The 23,215-nt window shown below is 43.1% G+C and overlaps 1 protein-coding gene across 3 annotated transcripts in view; it reads right to left on the bottom strand.

The window, feature by feature from the left end:
- mcc (MCC regulator of WNT signaling pathway) overlaps nt 1-23,215 on the bottom strand; it is a 257,268-nt gene that overhangs the window by 82,539 nt on the left and 151,514 nt on the right. For all 3 annotated transcript variants that reach the window (XM_067982962.1, XM_067982963.1, XM_067982964.1), the window contains 4 exons: nt 18,487-18,650; nt 16,671-16,877; nt 2,947-3,093; nt 2,539-2,628 (listed from right to left, as the gene is read on the bottom strand). In XM_067982962.1, the coding sequence (XP_067839063.1) occupies nt 2,539-2,628; nt 2,947-3,093; nt 16,671-16,877; nt 18,487-18,650 (608 nt within the window). The remainder of the gene's footprint in view (nt 1-2,538; nt 2,629-2,946; nt 3,094-16,670; nt 16,878-18,486; nt 18,651-23,215) is intronic.

Here is a 23,215-nt window from a genome sequence, read left to right as displayed (position 1 = left end):
TACCGGAGGACTGGAAGACTGATAACGTTGTACCATTGTTTAAAAAGGGTACGAGGGAAAGGCCAAACAATTATAGGCCGGACAGTCTTATCTCGGTGGCAGGCAAACTATTAGAATCAATACTGAGAGATAGGATAAACTGTCACTTGGAAAGGCATGGTTTAATCAGGGATAGTCAGCATGGATTTGTTCAAGGAAGGTCATGCCGTACAAATCTGATTAAATTCTTTGAGGAAGTGACAAGGAGAATTGATGAGGGTAGTGCAGTGGATGTTGTCTACATGGATTTTAGTAAGGCATTTGACAAGATCCCACATGGCAGACTGGTCAGAAAGGCCCAGGGGAATACAGGAAAATGTGGCAAATTGGATCCAAAATTGGCTCAGTAACAGGAAACAAAGGGTAAAAGTTAATGAATGTCTTGGCGAATGGAAATCCGTTTCCAGTGGTGTGCCACAGGGCCCTGTGTTGAGTCCCTTGCTGTTTGTGGTATACATTAATGATCTGGACTTGAATGTCGGGGGCATGATTGGCAAATTTGCAGGTGAAACAAAAATTGGCCGTGTAGTTGTTAGTGAAGAGGATAGCTGTAGACTCCAGGAAGATATCAATGGGTTGGTGGAGTGGGCGGAAAAGTGGCAAATGGGAGTTCAGCCCGGAGAAGTGTGAGGTAATGCACTTAGGAAGGGCAAACAGTAAATGGGAATACGCAGTAAACGGGAATATATTGAGAGGGGTAGAGGAAGTGAGAGACCTTGGAGTGCATGTGCACAGGTCCCTGAAGGTGGCAGTACAGGTAGGTAAGGTTGTGAAGAAGGCATACGGAATGCTCTCCGTTATTAGCCAAGGTATAGAATACAAAAGCAGGGATGTAATGATGGAACTGTATAAAACGCTGGTAAAGCCACAGCTGGAGTATTGCACGCAGTTCTGGTCACCACATTACAGGAAGGACGTAATTGCTCTGGAGAAAGTGCAGAGAAGACTGACAAGAATGTTGCCAGGGCTTGAAAATTGAGGCTACGAGGAGAGATTGGATAGGCTGGGGTTGTTTTCCTTGGAGGCTGAGGGAAGACTTGATTGAGGTGTGCACAATTATGAGGGGCCCAGATAGAGTGGACAGGAAGTACCTGTTTCCCCTAGCAGAGAGTTCAAGAACTAGAGTACATAGATTTAAGCTGATTGGAGGAAGGATTAGAGGGGACATGAGGAAAAACTTTTTTACCCAGAGAGTGGTGGGTGTATGGAATTCGCTGCCCGAATTGGTGGTAGAGGCAAGGACCCTCAACTCTTTTAAAAAGTACCTGGACCTGCACCTAAAGTGCTGTAAGCTGCAGGGCTACGGACCGGGTGCTGGAAGGTGGGATTAAAACGGGCACCTGGTTGTTCTTCGAGCTGGCGCAGACACGATGGGCTGAATGGCCCCCTTCTGGGCTGTATTTTTTCTATGGTTCTTTCATTTAAGTATTGACAACATGCAGTCATGCTGGCTTTGATTAGCCTATGTAAATTGCGCTCAAAATTTAAACATTTCTGCATGAGTCTCCCACCATTTTACGTTCATCTGTCTTTTTTCTAACCCTTTCTCTCTTTTAAATTCTACTAGATCAATTTAACATTGCCTAAGTGAAGAAACAAAATCATCTAAGGCCCAAAGTCCCTGGGAGGGGAAGGGCACAATTGGGGTGACTGCCTGCAAGAGGGGCAGGAAACCCAAATCCACCTACTTTCTATCTAATTTGCTTTCTGGCATAAATCTGATGGGGATGGGTGGGAGGAGGAAAGAGTGGTCTGGGGGGGGGGGGTTCCAGGTTATCGCAGGAATTCTGCCCAGCTGTTTCAACAAATGCTGTGAGCAGGCATGAGTTGCGTGTGGACCTTTCCAAGGCCCCATTGTTGATGTTGCAGAACTGAAGTAATTGATTCCAGAGGGGATTGATTCCCTCCCACCACAGACCAATGTTTCCCTTCAAGGAAAAATATATTTCTTTAATTAACTTCTTCGGTCTGCTAAGGGCCTCCGTCTCATCTTTCCCCGATCGGAGTGTTGTTCCAATTTGCTGCACCTCCTCAGGGTGTGTGCCCCTGTAAAAGCGTAGGCCATCCACCCTGATTATTTGGATTATCCTATCCCTGGGATTTGTGACGGAATACAGTCCTCTCCAGCAGGTGGATGGCAGACCCGTTCCGCTGCACTTGCAACTGCTGAGCAGGGATTACAGAAATTTAGCTTTTCTATCCAGACTAATTATTTTTTGTTCATAAAATGGTACTGCAATTCTGGCTTTCTTTCTACTTTGCCTGGAAATTAATGCATGCAGATCTGTGTCTTCAAACAGTCAGTAACTAAGTCGTGGCAATCATGAACATTAAAAGGGTATATAAAGATGATTTTAGTTCTTTATTATTTAGCAGTCAGAAAGATTTGTGTGGTTTATTAGTAGCTTGGTGAATGAGTTTTATAGGTTAAATTAGGACATGGCCAGCCAATAATAGACCATTAAGAACTGTCATCTCTAACAAGTTTTAAATACTTACTCCAATACTGCTGATCTCTGAACCCAGGACTGGTCGATCTGAAGATGAAGATTCTGACCTTGTCTTTGACAGCTTCACTCGCTCAGCAACCTAGCAATCAGGGAATGACCGTTAGAATTAGTAATTGCCCTGCACACTATGCAAAAACTGCATCATATTACAAAATTAATTCATTCACTGATTAATGTTAGGTAGAATTAAAGGGTGTAAACTAAGAGCCTCCAAATGATCAGTAATTTATCTTCCTCTTCCACTGCAAATATAGGTGCCCTCCATGGCTACAATTAAATATTCTGAAGAGAAAGCAATTAACATTTCCAAACTAATTGTTAAGCCTATGCAACGGCTGCACAATGATAGTGGCTGTTACATATAATGTGGAGAATGTCAGAGGCCACAGAAACTCACCTTCGCAATAGGAATATCATTACTGCTACTACTGGTGCTGAGCTCACCAGTACTGGGGTTGACTGGTCGATTAGCTGCAGTCAAGCGACTTGGACTAGCTGGGCCAGATGCCTGCATGCTTTGTAAACGTGTCTGCAGCTCTCGAACCTGAATTAAAGAGAACATAAATCATTGCAATGTTTGCTATATACTCATTACAACAAATTTAAATAAAATTTCTTGAAAGCAGCAGGAGTAAAGATAGGTGTCCACCTTAAATTCTTCAAGGGATAGTACACATTATTTGAGGATTGTTATTTTTATTTTCAGGTTAAATGCATTAACATACTTTGCAGCTTGCAGGAGAATACACTGGCTTTTACATACAATGTACAATACAGAAACAGGTCATTCAGGCCAACAGGTCCATGCTGGTGTTTATGCTCCCCACGAACCACCTCCCATCCTCCTTCATCTAACCCTATCATATCCTTCTATTCCTCTCTCCCTTATGTGTTTATCTAGCTTCTCCTTAAATGCATCTATGCTAGTCGCCTCAACTACTCCTGTACAAATAAGTTCCACATTCTAACCAGTCTCTGGGTAAAGAAGTTTCTCCTGAATTCCCTAATGAATTTATTAGTGATCATTTTATACTCATGGCCCCTAGTTCTGGTCTCCCCCGCAAGTGGAAACATCTTCTCTACTTTTACCCTATCGAACCCTTTCAGAATCTTGAAAACCTCTATCAGGTCACCACTTAGTCTTCTCTTTTCTAGAGAAAAGAGCCCCAGCCTGTTCAATCTTTCTCGATAGGTATAACCTCAGTTCTGGTAACATCCTAGTAAACCTTTTTTGCACTTGCTCCAGTGCTTCTATATCCTTTTTATAATATGGAGACCAGAACTGTTCACAGTACTCCAAGTGGGTCTAACAAGTTCTATACAAGTTTAACATAACTTCCTTGCTTTTCAATTCTATCCCTCTAGAAATGAACCCTGGTGCTCGGTTTGCTTTTTTTATGACCTTATTAATCTGTGTTGCTACTTTTAGTGGTTTGTGTATCTGTACCCCGAAATCCCTCTGCTCATCTACCCCATTTAGACTCCTAATTTCCAAGGAGTATTGGCCTCATTCTTCCTACCAAAATGCACCACTTCACACTTATCTATATTGAAATTCATTTGCCAATTACATGCCGATTCTGCAAGTTTATTAATGCCTTCCTGTGTTTTATCGCAGTCCTCCTCAGTATTAACTATACCCTCCAATTTGGTGCGTCTGCAAATTTGAAATTGTACTTCCGATTCCAAATCGTTTATGTAAATGGTGAACATTGGTCCCAGCACCGATCCTTGTGGAACACCACTTCCCACCTTTTGTCAGTCTGAGTAACTACTTTTAACCCCTACTCTCTTCCGTTTTGTGGCCAGCTTGCTATCCATTCTGCTACTTGTCCCTTAACTCCACATGCTCTGACCTTAGTCATAAGTTTACTATGCGGTACCTTATCGAAAGCCTTTTGAAAATCCAAATATACTACATCCACTGCATTATCCTTGTCTATCCTTTCTATTACTTCTTCAAAGAATTCAAAAAGATTGGGCAAGCATGACCTTCCTTTTTAAAATCTGGTCTGACTATTCTTTATTTTATTTTCAGTTTCTCGATGTTTTTCTATTACATATTTGAGTATGGATTCCATTATCTTTCCTACCATCGATGTTAAGCTAATTGTTCTATAGTTCCCTGGACTTGTTCTATCTCCCTTTTTAAATATAGGAACCACATTAGCTGTCCGCCAGTCCTCTGGCACTATTCCCTTTTCCAATGAATTTTTATATATATGTAATAGGGCCTCTGCTATCTCTTCCCTATCTTCTTTTAGTATGCGTGGAGGCAATCCATCCAGGGGTTTTATCCTAAGTTTGATTAGTTTATTATCTCTCCCCTTTCTATCTTCTAGTTTTATGGTGCAGGAAGCTTACGGTCTGAGATTATTTCTTTGGTTGCAGCTCCCGAGGTTCACTTGGACTGTGGGACATGGAAGTCCTGCCAACACTTATGAATACCTTGCCAAACAATGGCCTGGGCCGGGCTTTGCACGAGTCTCATGTTAGTTTGCTTTCTTCTGGTAAGTAGTTTAGGTGTTGAGAGAGAGATTAGGTTTACGTTTTCATGATTTCTAAGATTGAGCTCCAGACTGCTTGAAAAATGGATAAATCCCCAGGCCCGAACGAAATGTATCCCAGCCTACTGTGTGAGGCAAAGGAGGAGATTGCGGGGGCTCTGACACATATATTCAGAACCTCTCTGGCCACAGGGGATGTGCCAGAGGACTGGAGAACTGCTAATGTAATACCATTATTCAAGAAGGGGAGTAGGGAAAAACCGGGGAACTACAGGCCAGTGAGCCTAACATCAGTGGTAGGAAAATTATTGGAAAAAATTCTGAAGGACAAAATTAGTCTCCACTTGGAGAAGCAAGGATTAATCAGGGATAGTCAACATGGCTTTGTCAAGGGAAGATCATGTCTGACTAATTTGATTGAATTTTTTGAGGGGGTGACGAGGCGTGTGGATGAGGGTAACGCAGTGGATGTGGTATACATGGATTTCAGTAAGGCCTTCGATAAAGTCCCCCACAGGAGACTGGTCAAGAAGGTACGAGCCCATGGAATCCAGGGTGCCTTGGCACTTTGGATACAAAACTGGCTTAGTGGCAGAAGGCAGAGGGTGATGGTCAAAGGTTGTTTTTGTGACTGGAAGCCTGTGGCCAGTGGGGTACCACAGGGATCGGTGCTGGGTCCCTTGCTGTTTGTGGTCTACATTAACGACTTGGATATGAATGTAAAAGGTATGATCAGTAAGTTCGCTGATGATACAAAAATTGGTAGGGTGGTAAATAGCGAGGAGGATAGCCTCAGTCTGCAGGACGATATAGATGGGTTGGTCAGATGGGCGGAACAGTGGCAAATGGAATTTAACCCGGAAAAGTGCGAGGTAATGCACTTTGGAGGGACTAACAAGGCAAGGGAATACACAATGAATGGGAGGACCCTAGGCAAGACAGAGGGTCAGAGGGATCTTGGTGTGCAAGTTCACAGATCCCTGAAGGCGGCGGAACAGGTAGATAAGGTGGTAAAGAAGGCATATGGGATACTTGCCTTTATTAGCCGAGGCATAGAATATAAGAGCAAGGAGGTTATGATGGAGCTGTATAGAACACTGGTTAGGCCACAGCTGGAGTACTGTGTGCAGTTCTGGTCGCCACACTACAGGAAGGATGTGATCGCTTTGGAGAGGGTGCAGAGGAGATTCACCAGGATGTTACCAGGGCTGGAGCGCTTCAGCTATGAAGAGAGACTGGGAAGATTGGGTTTGTTTTCCTTGGAGCAGAGGAGGCTGAGGGGGGACATGATTGAGGTGTACAAAATTATGAGGGGCACAGATAGGATGGATACTAAGGAGCTTTTTCCCTTCGTTGAGGGTACTATAACAAGGGGACATAGATTCAAGGTAAAAGGCGGGAGGTTTAGAGGGGATTTGAGAAAGAACTTTTTCACCCAGAGGGTGGTTGGAGTCTGGAACTCACTGCCTGAAAGGGTTGTGGAGGCAGGAACCCTCACAACATTCAAGAAGCATTTGGATGAGCACTTGAAATGCCATAGCATACAAGGCTACGGACCAAATGCTGGAATATGGGATTAGAGTAGACAGGGCTGATGGCCGGCGCGGACACAATGGGCCGAAGGGCCTCTATCCGTGCTGTATAACTCTATGACTCTATGACTCTATGATACTTTCATAATGCAAAGCTGTGGCAATACATCATTTAAATGAGTCACCAGAGAGATGGTGTAGGAGAGAAAGGTTCAGCTATCTGGGACATTGGGGCCGCTGTTTGTGATTCACTGGCCTGAAGGAGGCTGGGACCAACATCCTTACTGGAAGAGTAACTAGTGCTGTGGGGGAAGGTTTAGACTAATATGACAGGAGGAAGGGGAAAAAAAAGATAGGGAAGGAAAAAAAGAGATAAGGAGGTAGAAAGCAAAAGAGTCAAAGAGTGCAAGAAAGATAAAAGAGCAAAAACAGTTCAGAAAGGGTGAATTAACATTAGTAAGAGCGTCACAGACAGAGGGATATTAAGTTGTATGTACGTAAATGAACTAAGTATTGTGAGTAAAATTCGACAAGCTACAGGCACAATTTGCTATGGGATTTGTGACATAACATTAAAAAAAGACATGGTTTAGGCTCGGGAGCCCTGGAAGTTGAACATTCACAGTTAAATAATATTCCGAAGGAATGCAGTAGGAAAAGGGTGGAGGGGGGGGCAGTATTAATACTTAAATTATAGCACCAGAGCATAGAGATGATAGAGGATTGTGCAAAAGCTGAATCTAAATTATTTGAGTTAAGGAATGGGAAGGGAACAGTTTATCTATTGAATGTATACCCTGGACCAACAAACAGTAAAAAAAGAGAAAGATATGTTGACAAATTAAAGAAAAAATGCACGAACAGCCATAATAAAGAGTGACTTTAATTATCCAAAGATAGTGTGATGTAAGTGCCAACGAATGGGAAATAATAAATAAAGCATTTTATAAATGCATTAAAAAAAAGTAACGTAATAGTTCCATAAAGGGTATGGCCAATTAGAGATGAAAAGGGAGATCTTATGGAGTATGAAGGAATGGTGGAGATACTAAACGAGTTTTTGCATAAATTTTCACAGAAAAGTGAGAATGAGAGAAGAATGAGAAAAGTAGAGCAATCAGATAACTCTAGAATGGGTCATTTTTTATAGAACAGAGTAATTTATGTGTGGATCTAATAGAGATTTTTAAAATTATGAAAGGATTTGAAGGTATTGGTGTAGTATTGTTTCCACTCGTTGTCAAATTGGTAACATAGGAGCAGAGACATTTCACTGGAAGAGGAGGGGAAAGTTAGTACTTTTTCTTCTCCCCACACGGTTATTACAAAATGGAGTAATTTACTACAGATGGCCATTGAAGCAGAGACTATAACATCCTTCAAAAAGGAACTGGATATGTATTTGAAAAGGAAGAATCAAAAATACAAGGAAAGTGCAGGGAAATGGGATTGGAGTAGATTTTCTTTATTCGTTCATGGGATATGGGCGTCGCTGGCGAGGCCAGCATTTATTGCCCATCCCAAATTGCCCTCGAGAAGGTGGTGATGAGCCGCCTTCTTCAACTGCTGCAGTCCGTGTGGCGAAGGTTCTCCCACAGTGCTGTTAGGAAGGGAGTTCCAGGATTTTGACCCAGCGACGATGAAGGAACGGCAATATATTTCCAAGTCAGGATGGTGTGTGACTTGGAGGGGAACGTGCAGGTGGCGCTGTTCCCATGTGCCTGCTACTCTTGTGGTGGTAGAGGACGTGGGTTTGGGAGGTGCTGTCGAAGAAGCCTTGGTGAGTTGCTGCAGTGCATCCTGTGGATGGTACACACTGCAGCCACTGTGCGCTGGTGGTGAAGGGAGTGAATGTTTAGGGTGATGGAAGGGGTGCCAATCAAGCAGGCTGCTTTGTCCTGCATGGTGTCGAGCTTCTGAATGTTGTTGGAGCTGCACTCATTCAGGCAAGTGGAGAGTATTCCATCACACTCCTGACTTGTGCCTTGTAGATGGTGGAAAGGCTTTGGGGAGTCAGGAGGTGAGTCACTCGCCACAGAATACCCAGCCTCTGACCTGCTCTCGTAGCCACAGTATTTATATGGCGGGTCCAGTTAAGTTTCTGGTCAATGGTGACCCCCAGGATGTTGATGGTGGGGGATTCGGCAATGGTAATACCGTTGAATGTCAAGGGGAGGTGGTTAGACACTCTCTTGTTGGAGATAGTCATTGCCTGGCACTTATCTGGCACGAATGTTTCCTGCCACTTATCAGCCCAAGCCTGGATGCTGTCCAGGTCTTGCTGCATGCGGGCATGGACTGCTTCATTATCTGAGGGGTTGCGAATGGAACTGAACACTGTGCAGCCATCAGCGAACATCCCCATTTCTGACCTTATGATGGAGGGAAGGTCATTGATGAAGCAGCTGAAGATGGTTGGGCCTTGGACACTGCCCTGAAGAACAACTGTAAACAATTTTACAACACCAAGTTATAGTCCAGCAATTTTATTTTAAATTCACAAGCTTTCGGAGACTTCCTCCTTCCTCAGGTAAATGTTTCAGGAGCTCCTTGAAGCCTACGCATTTATACATATAGAACAATACATGGTGTTTACAGACTGCCCCTGCAACTGCCCGTTGCCAAGGCAATCACCGTGTTCAGACAGAGAGGTGTCACCTGCAGAACCCCCGAATACACATTCAACAAAAAAACAAACAGGGAAAAAAAAAAGAGAAAAAAAACAGAGAGAGGCAACAAACTGAAGAACAACTGCAGCAATGTCCTGGGGCGGAGATGATTGGCCTCCAACAACCACTACCATCTTCCTTTGTGCTAGGTATGACTCCAGCCACTGGAGAGTTTTCCCCCTAATTCCCACTGACTTCAATTTTACCAGGGCTCCTTGGTGCCACACTCGGTCAAATGCTGCCTTGATGTCAAGGGCAGTCACTCTCACCTCACCTCTGGAAATTCAGCTCTTTTGTCCGTGTTTGGACCAAGGCTGTAATGAGGTCTGGAGCAGAGTGATCCTGGTGGAACCCAAACTGAGCATCGGTGAGCAAGTTATTGGTGAGTAAGTGCCACTTGATAGCACTGTCGATGACACCTTCCATCACTTTGCTGATGATTGAGAGTAGACTGATGGGGTGGTAATTGGCCGGATTGGATTTGTCCTGCTTTTTGTGGATAGGACATACCTGGGCAATTTTCCACATTGTCAGGTAGATACCAGCGTTGTAGCTGTACTAGAACAGCGTGGCTAGAGGCGCAGCTAGTTGTGGAGCACAAGTATTCAGGACCACAGCCGGGATGTTGTCGGGGCCCATAGCCTTTGCTGTATCCAGTGCACTCAGCCGTTTCTTGATATCACGTGGAGTGAATCGAATTGGCTGAAGACTGGCTTCTGCGATGGTGACGCTATTGGGAGGAGGCAGAGATGGATCATCCACTCGGCACTTCTGGCTGAAGATGGTTCCAAATGCTTCAGCCTTGTCTTTTGCACTCAAGTGCTGGACTCCGCCATCATTGAGGATGGGGATGTTTACAGAGCCTCTTCCTCCAGTTAGTTGTTTAATTGTTCCCCACCATTCACGACTTGATGTGGCAGGACTGCAGAGCTTTGATCTGATCCATGGGTTGTGGAATCGCTTAGCTCTGTCCATGGCATGTTGCTTCCACTGTTTAGCATGCATGTCGTCCTGAGTTGTAGCTTCACCAGGTTGGCACCTCATTTTTTAGGTCCGCCTGGTGCTGCTCCTGGCATGCTCTTCTACACTCCTCATTGAACCGCAGATAGAAAAAAATAATTTGTAGTTGATATAGCCTTTCATATCCTCAAAGTGCTGCATAGCTAATGAATTACTTTTGAAGTGCAATCACTTATGTAGGCAAACGTGGCAATCAATTTACACACAAGGTCCCAGAAATAGCAATGAGATAAATGACAAGTAAATAGCTCCAGTTGAAGAGCCAGCACTAACGTGATGAGCCTAGCTGTCATCTTCAATGCTATAACCTCTTCAATTCTTGTTTTTGGATCAGTTCAATATGTTAACCTTCATCATACTGTGTTATTACCAATACTTTTTGGAATAAGAATTATAATAGCTAAGAGATCTGACCTTAGTGGAGATTCAGAGCAAAGTTATCCCAGAAATCAATATTATCTGAGTAACTAATGTTCAATATCTCATATGGTAAAAGTTGTCTCAAAAGAAAGTCTAGCCGAATCAGGAGTTCCACAGATCAATATTAAGGCCAATGCTGGATGCCAATCAGGGGTTATAAGGCAACAGAATTCACTACTGTCGGGTATTATCTTGTACATTTGGTAGGTTTGCTTTCTCAAATAATTTGTATGCCTACCCACCACTTCAATGTCACTGGAATGGAACTTCTAAATGTCATACCAGTTCTACATAATTATCTGCTTTCAGTTTGTCTCTAACCAGTTCTAAACTGCATGCAAAGTATCAGTGGGCAGTTTAACATTAATAATTGTTCAGAACACTCGTGCCCTTCTCCTTTAAGCTCCACTCACTGGTTGGCCACGACAGTACTAGATGGTCTTCTTACAGTCTACAATAGTACAGTTCATTTATTTTATTTTAATGAAAGTAGATACTATGAGTTTGCCTCTTTCTCTAAATCAAGCTTACGCTATTTACCACAAGCGATATGCTGAAAATCCACAGCTCTTCCAGTGCACTCGTCATAACACTGGAGAGTCTAGTCGAAAGGTCGCAAATATTGCCGAGAATTGGATACACGCGGTGCCAGCCTTCCTTGGGAGTTTCTGCTGGGCCTGGCTTATGCGAAACAAGGCCAGCAGTGTAAACCGGGGCATGGCTGGAGACAGAGACTTCTCGTGTCTCTGGCCAGGTAAAGCATTGGCAAGGCTGGTACACCAAGTGAAAGCACGGCAACCAGACCTCTGACCTGAAGTGGGATCCAACTGCAGGGCCAGCTTGGGAATTTTTCTTTTAACATTTTGGCCCCCCTGGACACAGCACCCTAGGCTACAATTTCTGACAGCTCTCTTATGGCAGGCACCCATCCAGTTTACGCAAATGCTGTGGACTCCACCTAGCTCCTGCGAACTTTGGCGTGGTCCACACTGAAGGTCACCAGTGAGTTGATTCCGGCATTTACACCAGATCCAACGGTCACACAATTTTGGCTCCAATATTTTTTGGTAATTTTATACGAGGGGAATATGCCAGAAAGTGGCAAAAGGAAAATCGGTACTCAAAGAACTGAACAAAGTGAATTATGAGTACTTTTAGTCTAATTATTGCAAAGAACTGAATACCACAATGCAGGCCATCATCTTTGCTAAGTGCTTTATAGAGATGGGCATCATGTCCCAAAATCCCTAGAAGCTCAGAGCTCTTGTGTGTTACCTGGCAACAATAACAACCACACAAAGAAAAGAAAATAGATTATTTTCTACCCTAGAATTTCAATAAAAATGCTTTCAATATAATTTGATACATTTTGACAAAGAACATTTAAACCTCTGGAGAATATGTAGGTATCTTCTGATTTTCTTCAGTCAGATTTGGGGCTTGAAAGATGAAAAAGCTCATTTGATTTATCAAACATGGTCCTTCTCTTCCAAAGTTTCCCTTCACTATAATTGTGCTCGTGAGCATTACCTACAGTTCTCTTAGCAGAACAAGATAAAATGTTTTTAATTCAAATGCCTGTCAGCTTTCATCTTTTAAAAAGGACTGCATTTCCTTTAGGTAATTCTGACCGCACTTCATTGTGTTTTCATCTATTTCACTCATTTTTAATAAAAGCTATAAACAATGAGAATTTTTCAACCTAATTATATTAATTACATTAAGTACTGGATTATAAATTCTAATTATGGTTTAGTCTCACAGATCACAGTCAGTTAAGATCAGGGCAGGCAGTTGAATGATCATCCAGTGTTCATGCAGACCTGAGTTGGTTAGTGCAAATGGAGGCATCAAGTTACCATAGTTTTGTTGAACATTTGAAACACATAGCAAGATTTATCTTAGCCAGCTACAAATCCGTTGCACTGCTGTTGGACAGGACTGGCAATGCAGGGTTGTCTTAGTACACGAAGAATTATATTTGTTTTGCTGACAGTGTCGGGGTAAGTGTGTGTTTGGTGCACATAGGATTTTGTTTTGTATCAAGAGTGTAAACAATAGAATTTTGACAGAATGCAGCTACAAATTTAAATGCATAGTATAAATGGGGTGTAAGCTGTCACAAAGTAAAAACACACAGAAAACAATATTTCAAAAGCATAGCAGTAAATCATATAGATCTTTGAGGGGGGAAATGGGTCCATTCACTGAAACAGATGATACCCAAACAGTTCAAAGACTGCTAAAAATAACTCCTCACTGGATTCTCAGCAAAAACGTGCAGACTTTCACTACTTATTTACTGGGGAGAAACTATGGCCTAGAAATTTGATCATGCTGCACCCGTTTTACAGGTGTAAAATGAGCACCTCAGGGTCCAATGTGGCAGGCAGTGTGCGCGCACCCATTCCGCGTCTTAAGTAGGCTGCCAGCCATGTTGGATTGGGCTTCTCTGTGACACCTCCAGGTTATGCAAGCAGATATACAGCAGTGTGAGTTAACTGCCACAAACGCAAGATTGCTTACAGGAGCAAATGATGCTAATGAACCAGTGAAGAAGGTATCTGCAGCAGATCTGACTTTGTAACAATCTCATTGACTAAATGCAAGGCAATCAAGAACATTTCCATTCACTACCAATCATTGTAGCATTGAGAACAACTGTAAAAGCATCCAATCAAGTCATTCAAATTTATTTCAAATCCAAAAGAGAACCAGCAATTACCATGGAAGGAAAGAATCAAATAAGTCAAATTAAGTCTTTTCACGGTTTTTGACTCCTATTTTTCTTTTTTTTTATTCGTTCATGGGACGTGGGCGTCGCTGGTGAGGCCGGCATTTATTGCCCATCCCAAATTGCCCTTGAGAAGGTGGTGCTGAGCCACCTTCTTGAACCACTGCAGTCCGTGTGGTGAAGGTTCTCCCACAGTGCTGTTAGGAAGGGAGTTCCAGGATTTTGACCCAGCGACGATGAACGGCGATATATTTCCCAGTCGGGATGGTGTGTCACTTGGAGGGGAATGTGCAGATGGTGGTGTTCCCATGTGCCTGCTGCTCCTGTCCTTCTAGGTGGTAGAGGTCGCGGGTTTGGGAGGTGCTGTTGAAGAAGCCTTGGTGAGTTGCTGCAGTACATCCTGTGGATGGTACACACTGCAGCCACTGTGCGCTGGTGGTGAAGGGAGTGAACGTTTAGGGTGGTGGATGGGGTACCAATCAAGCGGGCTGCTTTGACCTGGATAGTGTCAAGCTTCTGAGTGTTGTTGGAGCTGCACTCATTCAGGCAAGTGGAGAGTATTCCATCACACTCCTGACTTGTGCCTTGTAGATGGTGGAAAGGCTTTGGGGAGTCAAGAGGTGAGTCATTCACCACAGAATACCCAGCCTCTGACCTGCTCTTGTAGCCACAGTATTTATATGGTTGATCCAATAAAGTTTCTAGTCAATGGTGACCCCCAGGATGTTGATGGTGGGGGATTCGGCAATGGTAATGCCGTTGAATATCAAGGGGAGGTGGTTAGACACTCTCTTGTTGGAGATGGTCATTGCCTGGTACTTGTCTGGCACGAATGTTACTTGCCACTTATCAGCCCAAGCCTGGATGTTGACCAGGTCTTGCTGCATGCGGGCTCGGACTGCTTCATTATTTGAGGGGTTGCGAATGGAACTGAACACTCTGCAATCATCAGCGAACATCCCCATTTCTGACCTTATGATGGAGGGAAGGTCATTGATGAAGCAGCTGAAGATGGTTGGGCCTAGGACACTGTCCTGAGGAACGCCTGCAGCAATGTCCTGGGGCTGAGATGATTGGCCTCCAACAACCACTACCATCTTCCTTTGTGCTAGGTATGATTCCAGCCACTGGAGAGTTTGCCCCCCGATTCCCATTGACTTCAATTTTACTAGGGCACCTTGGTGCCTCACTCGGTCAAATGCTGCCTTGATGTCAAGGGCAGTCACTCTCACCTCACCTCTGGAATTCAGCTCTTTTGTCCATGTTTGGACCAAGGCTGTAATGAGGTCTGGAGCCGAGTGGGCCTGGCGGAACCCAAACTGAGCATCGGTGAGCAGGTTATTGTTGAGTAAGTGCCGCTTGATAGCACTGTTGACGACACCTTCCATCACTTTGCTGATGATTGAGAGTAGACTGATGGGGCGGTAATTGGCCGGATTGGATTTGTCCTGCTTTTGTGGACAGGATATACCTGGGCAATTTTCCACGTTGTCTTCTGCACTACAGCCAGGATGTTGTCAGGGCCCATAACCTTTGCTGTATCCCATGCATTCAGCCATTTCTTGATATCACGTGGAATGAGTCGAATTGGCTGAAGACTGGCTTCTGTGATGGTGGGGATATCGGGAGGAGGCCGAGATGGATCATCCACTCGGCACTTCTGGCTGAAGATGGTTGCAAACGCTTCAACCTTGTCTTTTGCACTCACGTGCCGGACTCTGCCATCATTGAGGATGGGAATGTTTGCAGAGCCTCCTCCTCCCGTTTGTTGTTTAATTGTCCACCACCATTCACGACTCGATGTGACAGGAATGCAGAGCTTTGATCTGATCCGTTGGTTGTGGAACCGCTTAGCTCTGTCTATAGCATGTTGCTTCCGCTGTTTAGCATGCATGTTGTCCTGAGCTGTAGCTTCACCAGGTTGGCACCTCATTTTTATGCACGCCTGGTGCTGCTCCTGGCAAGCTCTTCTACACTCCTCATTGAACCAGGGTTGATCCCCTGGCTTGTTGGTAATGGTAGAGTGAAGAATGTGCCAGGCCATGAGGTTACAGATTGTGCTGGAATACAATTCTCCTGCTGCTGATGGCCCACAGCGCCTCATGGATGCCCAGCTTTCCTATTTTTCTTTCTCGCTCAGATATCCTTCCATTATAATGCAACACCCACATTGTTCTTTTAATGTTAGAAGCAATTGCAAGAAGTACTCTCCACACAGCCCTGTCTCCATCTCCGTAACCTAAGTCTTGCATTCTGCTTCAATCACAGATTTGGAAATTTTACCTGGGACTTAGATACCACGGATTTTCTGTTGACAAATTCTGTGCTTGAGAGATGCATTATGGGAGTATAGTTATCACTGTCCCTGTGGAACTACAAGACTCGGACTCCACCGTAACAAAACACTTATAAATTTCTAACTGCTGTTGGCAAATTAAGAGTGAGTGAATGTGAGTGAGAGTCAAAGAGCGTGCGAGAGAAATTATGGAATCAATAGTTTTTACCCTACTCTCATGCAACCACCACACCCAGAGTGAACCATAACAATCCATGGCATAACAACTAGATAGAATAGTTTACAAGTAACAACTGAGGAACAAGTGGCAGAAGAAAACAAAATCATTTTATGCAGTTTAAGTCTTTAAATTAAAAATTTTGATGTAATAGTTATGTTTGCAACAGCAACAAGCAGGATTTTTACAAGGCTTCAGCAAGAATTACAAATACACTCTCTGAGAAGCACGGTGGAAGCCACCGGAAAGGAAAATTGGGCGGGGTGTAAAATGGGCGGCCAACCTACTGTTGTCTGTTGCCCACCAAGTGGGTTAAGTTAAAATCGATCCCAATATCTTTCATATTCATCTGAGTAACTGAGGGAAAAAAATGGAAGATTTTGAGTTGGGAAGAATAAACAAATAAAGCAGCAAGGAAAGCCAGGAACAAAGTCAGGAGGGAAAATTGCCATTTAAATATCATGACTTTGGAAAAACGGAACAGATAGGGATGTGCTGGCTGAAAGAACAGAGAAAATGTATTTGTGGACATTAGGCAACATGAGGATGAGAATTTAGATGAATAGAAGATTTGTAATGTTAATGCTTGTCTTATACAGGGCTCATAGATTTTTTTTTGGAGGGGTGTGGACTTTTGGAAGGTCTGGTACATGTAACACCTTGTATGCAAATATATGCATTATTTGTTCACCATATTATAGAATTTGTTGTAGAACAGATACTTGCCCTCCGGCGCAACCGGTCTCTTTCCTCACGAATAGCATTCATGGTGGCCTTTGTCCTGTTTAGGTCATCTTCTTTACTACACAGCATCGCTGTGAGGCTTTCATTTTCTTCCCGAAGGGCTGCTAACTCCTTCTCCCAACGAGATCGCTCTTCAGCAAGGGTTGGATAGAAGTCACGACCCAGTACTCCCTCAATCTCCTCTACAGTCTATTAAGAATGTTAAGTAGAGGTACAAACAAAACATACTTTATACTTTGCAAGAATTAAGCCAAGTAGCTTCAGTTACGAGAAAAAGACAGATTATTAACAGTATATAAAAATCAAAGAATTTGGTGATGGAGGGATGAACGTTGGCCAGGACAGCAGGAGAAATCCCTGCTCCTCTTCAAAAAAAAAAGTGCCATGGAATCTTTTACATCCATCTGAACAGATTGATGGGGCCTTAGTTTTACTCTCTTCTGAAAGACAGCACTTCTGACAATGATGTACTCTCTCAGTAATGCATAAGTGGCAGCCTAGATTATATGCTCAAGCCCTGGAATGAGGCTTGAACCCACTGTCTCCTAACTCAGAAGTGAGGATGTTGCCACTGAGCCAAGCTTACACTTATGCAGTGAACAATTTCAATATTAACCTACGAACATAACTGACAGGAAAAGACCTGCTGGTCCATCCAGCCTGACCCAAAAATTCACAGCCACCTTTTTGAAAATGTTTCTCTAAGAAGAAAAAAAAGACTTGTATTTATTTGGCACTTTATTACATCTCTCTGAAACATCTCAAAACCCTTTCGGTACAATTAACTACTTTTTAAATGCAGTGATTTGGTATTGGCAAATGTGGCAGCCATTTTGCACACAGAAAGAACCCACAAAAATAAATGAGATGAATGACGAGTTAATTTGCTTTTGGTGGCGCTGGTTAGGAGAGGAATATTTGCCATAACTCCAGAAGAATGCCCTGCTTTATTTCTAGTATCATCACAGGATCTTTAGCATAATTATGGTGCTATTACTGAGTTATGCACCGGAAAAGCTTAATTAAGGGCAGTTATCTGCTCAAGCTCGGTACTGGAGAGGAAAGAGGCTCTTTTTTGGGCACTGGATATCAAGAACATCAAGATCAGGTGGGAGCAACAGGAGGAGCTGTCCCAGTCCTTGATGTGGTCTGCAAGTTCCGCTACAGCAGATGGCACAGCTGTCACCGTGTCTGCAGTAAAGAAAAAGTTCCAAACATAGGTTGCGGCTGACACGCCCAGATAGGAGTGGCATGTTCTGTACAATGGTAGTCGTGGGTGCACTGTTCCAGTGAGTACAAGAAAGGATTATTGCACATGGGAAGGGAGCCCAAATTGTCAAATGAACTTCACTAAATTATTTTAGCAATTTACTTAGTTGGTTCCTGCTATTTGCCAATTAAGCAATTTGATTGCTCACTTATTTTCTTGCTTGATCGTTCCTCATTGCTACTTATCCACTGAACTAAACTGCTTTTGATTCATTCACATTTAGTCAGTGGGATATTTGATCAGAACCAACATATAATTCCTCGTTTCAACCGATCACTAATTTTTGCCCTGAAATCTGGCATTTTCAGGTGCAATATAATAGGCACTTGCTGGGCAGACAGGGAGATTAGAAAGATAATATAATTAGTGGACAAGACAAAAACCCGAGATTTCCTCAGAGCTGCTCTTGCTCTGCTGCTGTAATTTCACCAGAGGTTCAGTGGAAACCCCAGCAAAGTTATGGTAGCAGAGCAGGAGCAAGTAGACGAAATTCAAGGCCAAAAATGACAAACTCAAGTAAATGAATACCTTTATAGCCAGGTCACAGTGCTCACTGGCAGTGGTAAGTTGTTCAATGTGTCTGTCCACTTCTGCCACTGACAGACTGCAACTGCTTTTCTTCCTTCCACAGACTACATTCTCCAGCCCAGTCAATACCCTCTGGAGCTCTGAGTTGAGGTCACTACAGGTATCTAACATAAAAAAAACAGACTAACTAAATATATTCAGTTTCATGATTATTGCTGGTGCCCATAAAAGCACATTACTAGAATTTCATGCGATGTGACCAGCATTTGGAAGAACAAATAAAAACAGAAAATATTGGAAATACAAAACAGATCTAACAACCTACCTTTTCTCTTTATAGATACATTTTGGGTGTGAGTCCTTCATCAGAACTCAAAGCTGGGAAATAAGCAAGCCCTTTCTCCGGACTGAAAAGGTGCAGTGGAGGTAAAAGGCAAGAGTCAGGATAACTACTTGTAAAGAAATAGTTAATAATGTGAATAGGTTTTCTGAAAAAATGGGTGACATACATAGATCAGTTAGGTAATGAAAAGATATTAAAAAGGCAAATGGAAGTGAGAACTCATTGTGAAAAAGTATTGAAAAAGGCAAAAGGAGTTAAATCAGCTCTAAAATGTAAGGACATGATCTAGACGAGAGAAACAGTCTTGAAAACAGGCAAGACAGCCAAGAACTGAAGCCGCGAAAGTCAATGTTCAGACCAGTCAGTGTAGAGTTCCAAAGAGAAAGAGGATACTGTACCTAAAGTTTGTGTTCAGCTTGCTTTGGCTCCTTACATTGTCCTAACCAAGCTCCATGCTTCTCAGCCTCCTACACTATTTCACAAAGCTCAACGCAAACTTTAGAAACAGCATCAACACGGATCTCCCCACTCTCACAACCTCTACCCTGGGTCGATGACTCCACAGCTCATTAGAACCTTCACCCTGTTTAATTATTTACTATTGGTCTGCAACTTTTTGTGAGAATAATCCTGATGGAAGTTACACCTGATCCTGGAAATATAAACCTAACGTTGATATTTGTGTAGTTTAGGCTGGAATGGCTATTGGCAGGTTTTAGATAGATTCAAAAGGAAGTGTGCTGTTTGCATCCAATTTTTCAAGATTAGCTTATTACAATAGTTTCAGGTTCAGATTTGGACAGGTCCAGGGGACGCACCAATGGTGGGAGCAGAAAATTGCACGCAAGTAAAACAGAGCAGATGTGAATTTGTGTGAAAGAGCTGATAACATATCTATTATAGCTTTTGTTTTGTGTTCTATAAACTTCAGAAAGTGTTTTAAGCTAAGAAATGTAGTGTCTTTCCTGATCCTAATTTTAGTTCATATTTCAGAGTTGAATTTTGAAGCAAACAGAAAACTTCTAATTATCTCACCTGTGTTTAGTTGTGTTACAAAATGTAAACCTTCTGTTTGCTGACACGTGTATGTGTTTGCATTTGTGAGTAAGAGGGAAGCATTCATATTTCTGGCTGACTGAGGAAAATCTGCAGGTGAGACCAGCTTTTGGTCAAATAAAAATTTTTTTAGACACTGTTCACAGCAGAAAACTCATGGATGTGGCCAGCTAATGACTGTAAAGTTTTAAATACTATTGTTGGTGGGCAACTTGCAGATGAGACCAGCTGATGACTGAAGAAAAATTTTAAATACGTACATCTTTTCCAGCTTATGGCAAGGAGCCTGCAGCAGCAAAGAATAATATTTAAAATGCTGTTCCAGACAAGGCCAGGAATTTGTGGGGAGGCCAGCTGGTCATAACTATTTAAGAAGGCTACAGATAAGTAACAACACCATCACAAGAAGTGGGAGACAGAACAATGAAGTGGGGAGGTCCAGATGTCATGTAGGAAGAATCAACCAATCTGAGGGAAGTATATGGCTTGTCAACTTCATGCCCAGGTTTTAGAGAGAGGCTGAAGCATTCATGTAAAAATACTAAAGAAGCTACTCAAACACACAAAAGTAAGTTTAATTACATAATTGAGAGGGGGAGAACATGCATTTGGAAAGCGCATTTCATGTCTTCAGGATATCCAAAGCACTTCACAGAGTTAAATATATATGCAATAGTTTTTTAAAAAATGCTAGAAACCTTGGGAGGTAAATTTCTTCGCCCTTTTTCATACATTAGCAGCGTGTGTGTAAATCGGATAGAAACCATTTCCACCATTAAAACCCTTTCCTCAAGTTCTTTCATACTTTTTGGCCCTTCCTCAGATTCACCTGCTGAGGTCCAACTGACCTCATTAATATGTATTATAATGTAGGCCATTACCATTCCACTGGGCCCCAGGTCTGTGTTGTCACTGATCAGCAGGGTGGCTAGTCTAATGGCAGTTATCCGATCCTGAAAGCCCCGAAAGTCAGCAACATGCATCCCGGTTGCCATGATCTATAAGTCACCATGCAGGCTACTCTCTAATCTCTCTTCAATTGCCACCAGAGCTTTAGTCTGTGCTTCTGTGGAGGTGGAAGCACCAACTGACCCCTGGCCACTTTTTAAACTGGGGGTCTGCTGCAGATTCCAATAAACCTGCCACTCGATCCATTGGTTCCTGTAACAAAGAAAAAGCTTCCAAGATGTTGCCACAAAGGAGAGCTGTGGACACAGGAGATAAACCAGTCAGCTGCCACATGCCTTTGGAAACAGACCTCAGAGCTTGTATATAGGTACGGTGTTCTTTGAACATCCTTCTTTTCAGGCAAGAACCCAGAAGCTATGACTCTGAAGCCATAAGCAGTCTTCTCAGCCTCCGTTGGGAAGGTGGCACATCCTCACTTACTTCCCAGTTCTCTGGATCTCATATGCTCTGTGAATCACCTAGTGCCACCTCCTCACTAACACTAACTAATTGTCCCTGGGTGAAAGTATCTGTATTGATGCTTGGAAGTGAGGAAGTAATTGCTGCAGGGAGTGGTAATGAAAGATTAGGGCAAAGAAGCATGGGGCAGGATCATGCTCCAGGGACACAAGTGTGGTCTCTTAGTCATCGTCATTGTTACAGTCGATCAAAAAATGTCCTCCCTGCTGCTGCTTCTCATCATCTTCCTGCCCTTCATCATCCTCTGTTCCTCCAATGCTGTGATGGATCTGCATGAAAGGAGGCTAGAAGCTAAGAATGGGAAAGCATTAGCCCCTCGGAATTAAGACGACAGAGAAGGGGATTGGTCATGTATGTGTGGTGTCTCAGTGGTGACAGTGTAGGTGTTCAGTCGTTAACTTGGCACTAGTAATTTGCCACAAACCTCGTCATCTCCCACAGCAAGAGCAGAGTGTCTCAAGTTCTACTGCATTCTCCTTGTTGGACATGAGAGGTTTAAGGGTGAGGATGCCCCTCCAGTGACCTGCCTCTGTCAGGCATTTTGCATTATTATGTTCTGCAAGATAAAGTAAATGAGGGGAAGGCTAGCAGTTGATAAGTGTGTCAAGTGGCATGGGAGAGCTGAAGTAAGAGATGTTAAAGTGGGGGAAGGGGTGTTAGGATTGTGCATTAAGTAAATATTGTGAGAGAAGCTAGGCAGCCATAGTGCAAGATGCTGAGTTCAACCCCCCACCTCGCCCCCGACCTTAACCAGAGGGAATTGTGATGGGTTAGTTGCACAAGTGTTGCTTCAACAGGGTGAAGAGTATGCTGCTGCCTAGGATGAGCAAGGAAAGAAAGGAATAATGTCGAGTGTTACCTTGCCTTCCCTAGTAAGTTCATTGAACTCCTACTAATACTGCTCTGCAGTCCTGGGGATGAGACAGATGGGGCACTCAGTGTCTCCTCCCTTTAGGTGGAACAAGTGATATTCCTAGCTGTCGTGCTGGCACACACACCCAGGAGTCTGTGCCTCCTGCCTTCAATTTCTTCCAGGAGGGTAGAGAGGTCTGAGTTTGTATTCTTTTCCTCCTGCTTGGTGCCATGCCCTGCTGCCTTGTCTGGCTGATTGGTGCAGGTGCTTCTGCGATTGACATAACTCTTGAAAGGTAAGATGAAAAAATGTAATGAGACATGCACTGCAGTTATCTGAGAGTAAAGTGGGTAAGCCAAGCACTGTTCCTTCCTTACCTTGTTCTCCTCCAGTCTGGTATTGACTATGCAGACTGAACTGCCATTTTAAAAGCTGCACTCCAGCTAATCACATGTTCTACATGGAATTTACATCAGTGCCTACTCCAATGGATATGTAAATGAGCTTACACAAAAAAACTTGTAACTACTTCTTCAGGCCATTGACAGATACAAATATTTTTTCACTGGCATAACAGTGAGCAACTTAGCTACCTTATTTTTAGCCCCTATTCAATAGTCTAAGGACAAACAAAATGGCTGACAAAAAAATTCAAATAGTGTTTTGAACCAACTTATTTCTTTTATTGGAATGTTCTCCTAACTGGTTATTCAGCTTGCTTTGGCAAGTTCTTTGTAGTTTGTCATTGGTAGTTTCTCCGCCACTTTCCTCAAGTTGATTCATATGTTCCCCATCTCCGCAATTCATATTTACTACTGTTTTACTTTCAGCTAATCAACAAAATGTGACAAAAAGCATTATAGACAAGTGTTACAGGAAATTCATTTAATTTCATGGTGACTAAAAGGTTTTAAAGGAAAAGGGGTGTTATGTTAAGCAGTATTTGCCAGGAACTCAGGTCTACAAGCCATGTTGCCTCCCTATCAAAGCACTGGGAAGTGAGACTGGGGTCTGTATACTGGGATGAGGTCTCAGGGTCTAGCAGTATT

The sequence above is a fragment of the Heptranchias perlo genome, chromosome 4 (assembly GCF_035084215.1).
Source record: "Heptranchias perlo isolate sHepPer1 chromosome 4, sHepPer1.hap1, whole genome shotgun sequence".
Taxonomy (NCBI): Eukaryota; Metazoa; Chordata; class Chondrichthyes; order Hexanchiformes; family Hexanchidae; genus Heptranchias; species Heptranchias perlo.
Note: the sequence above shows the minus strand (reverse complement) of the source record. Positions and strands in the feature narration are given on the sequence as shown.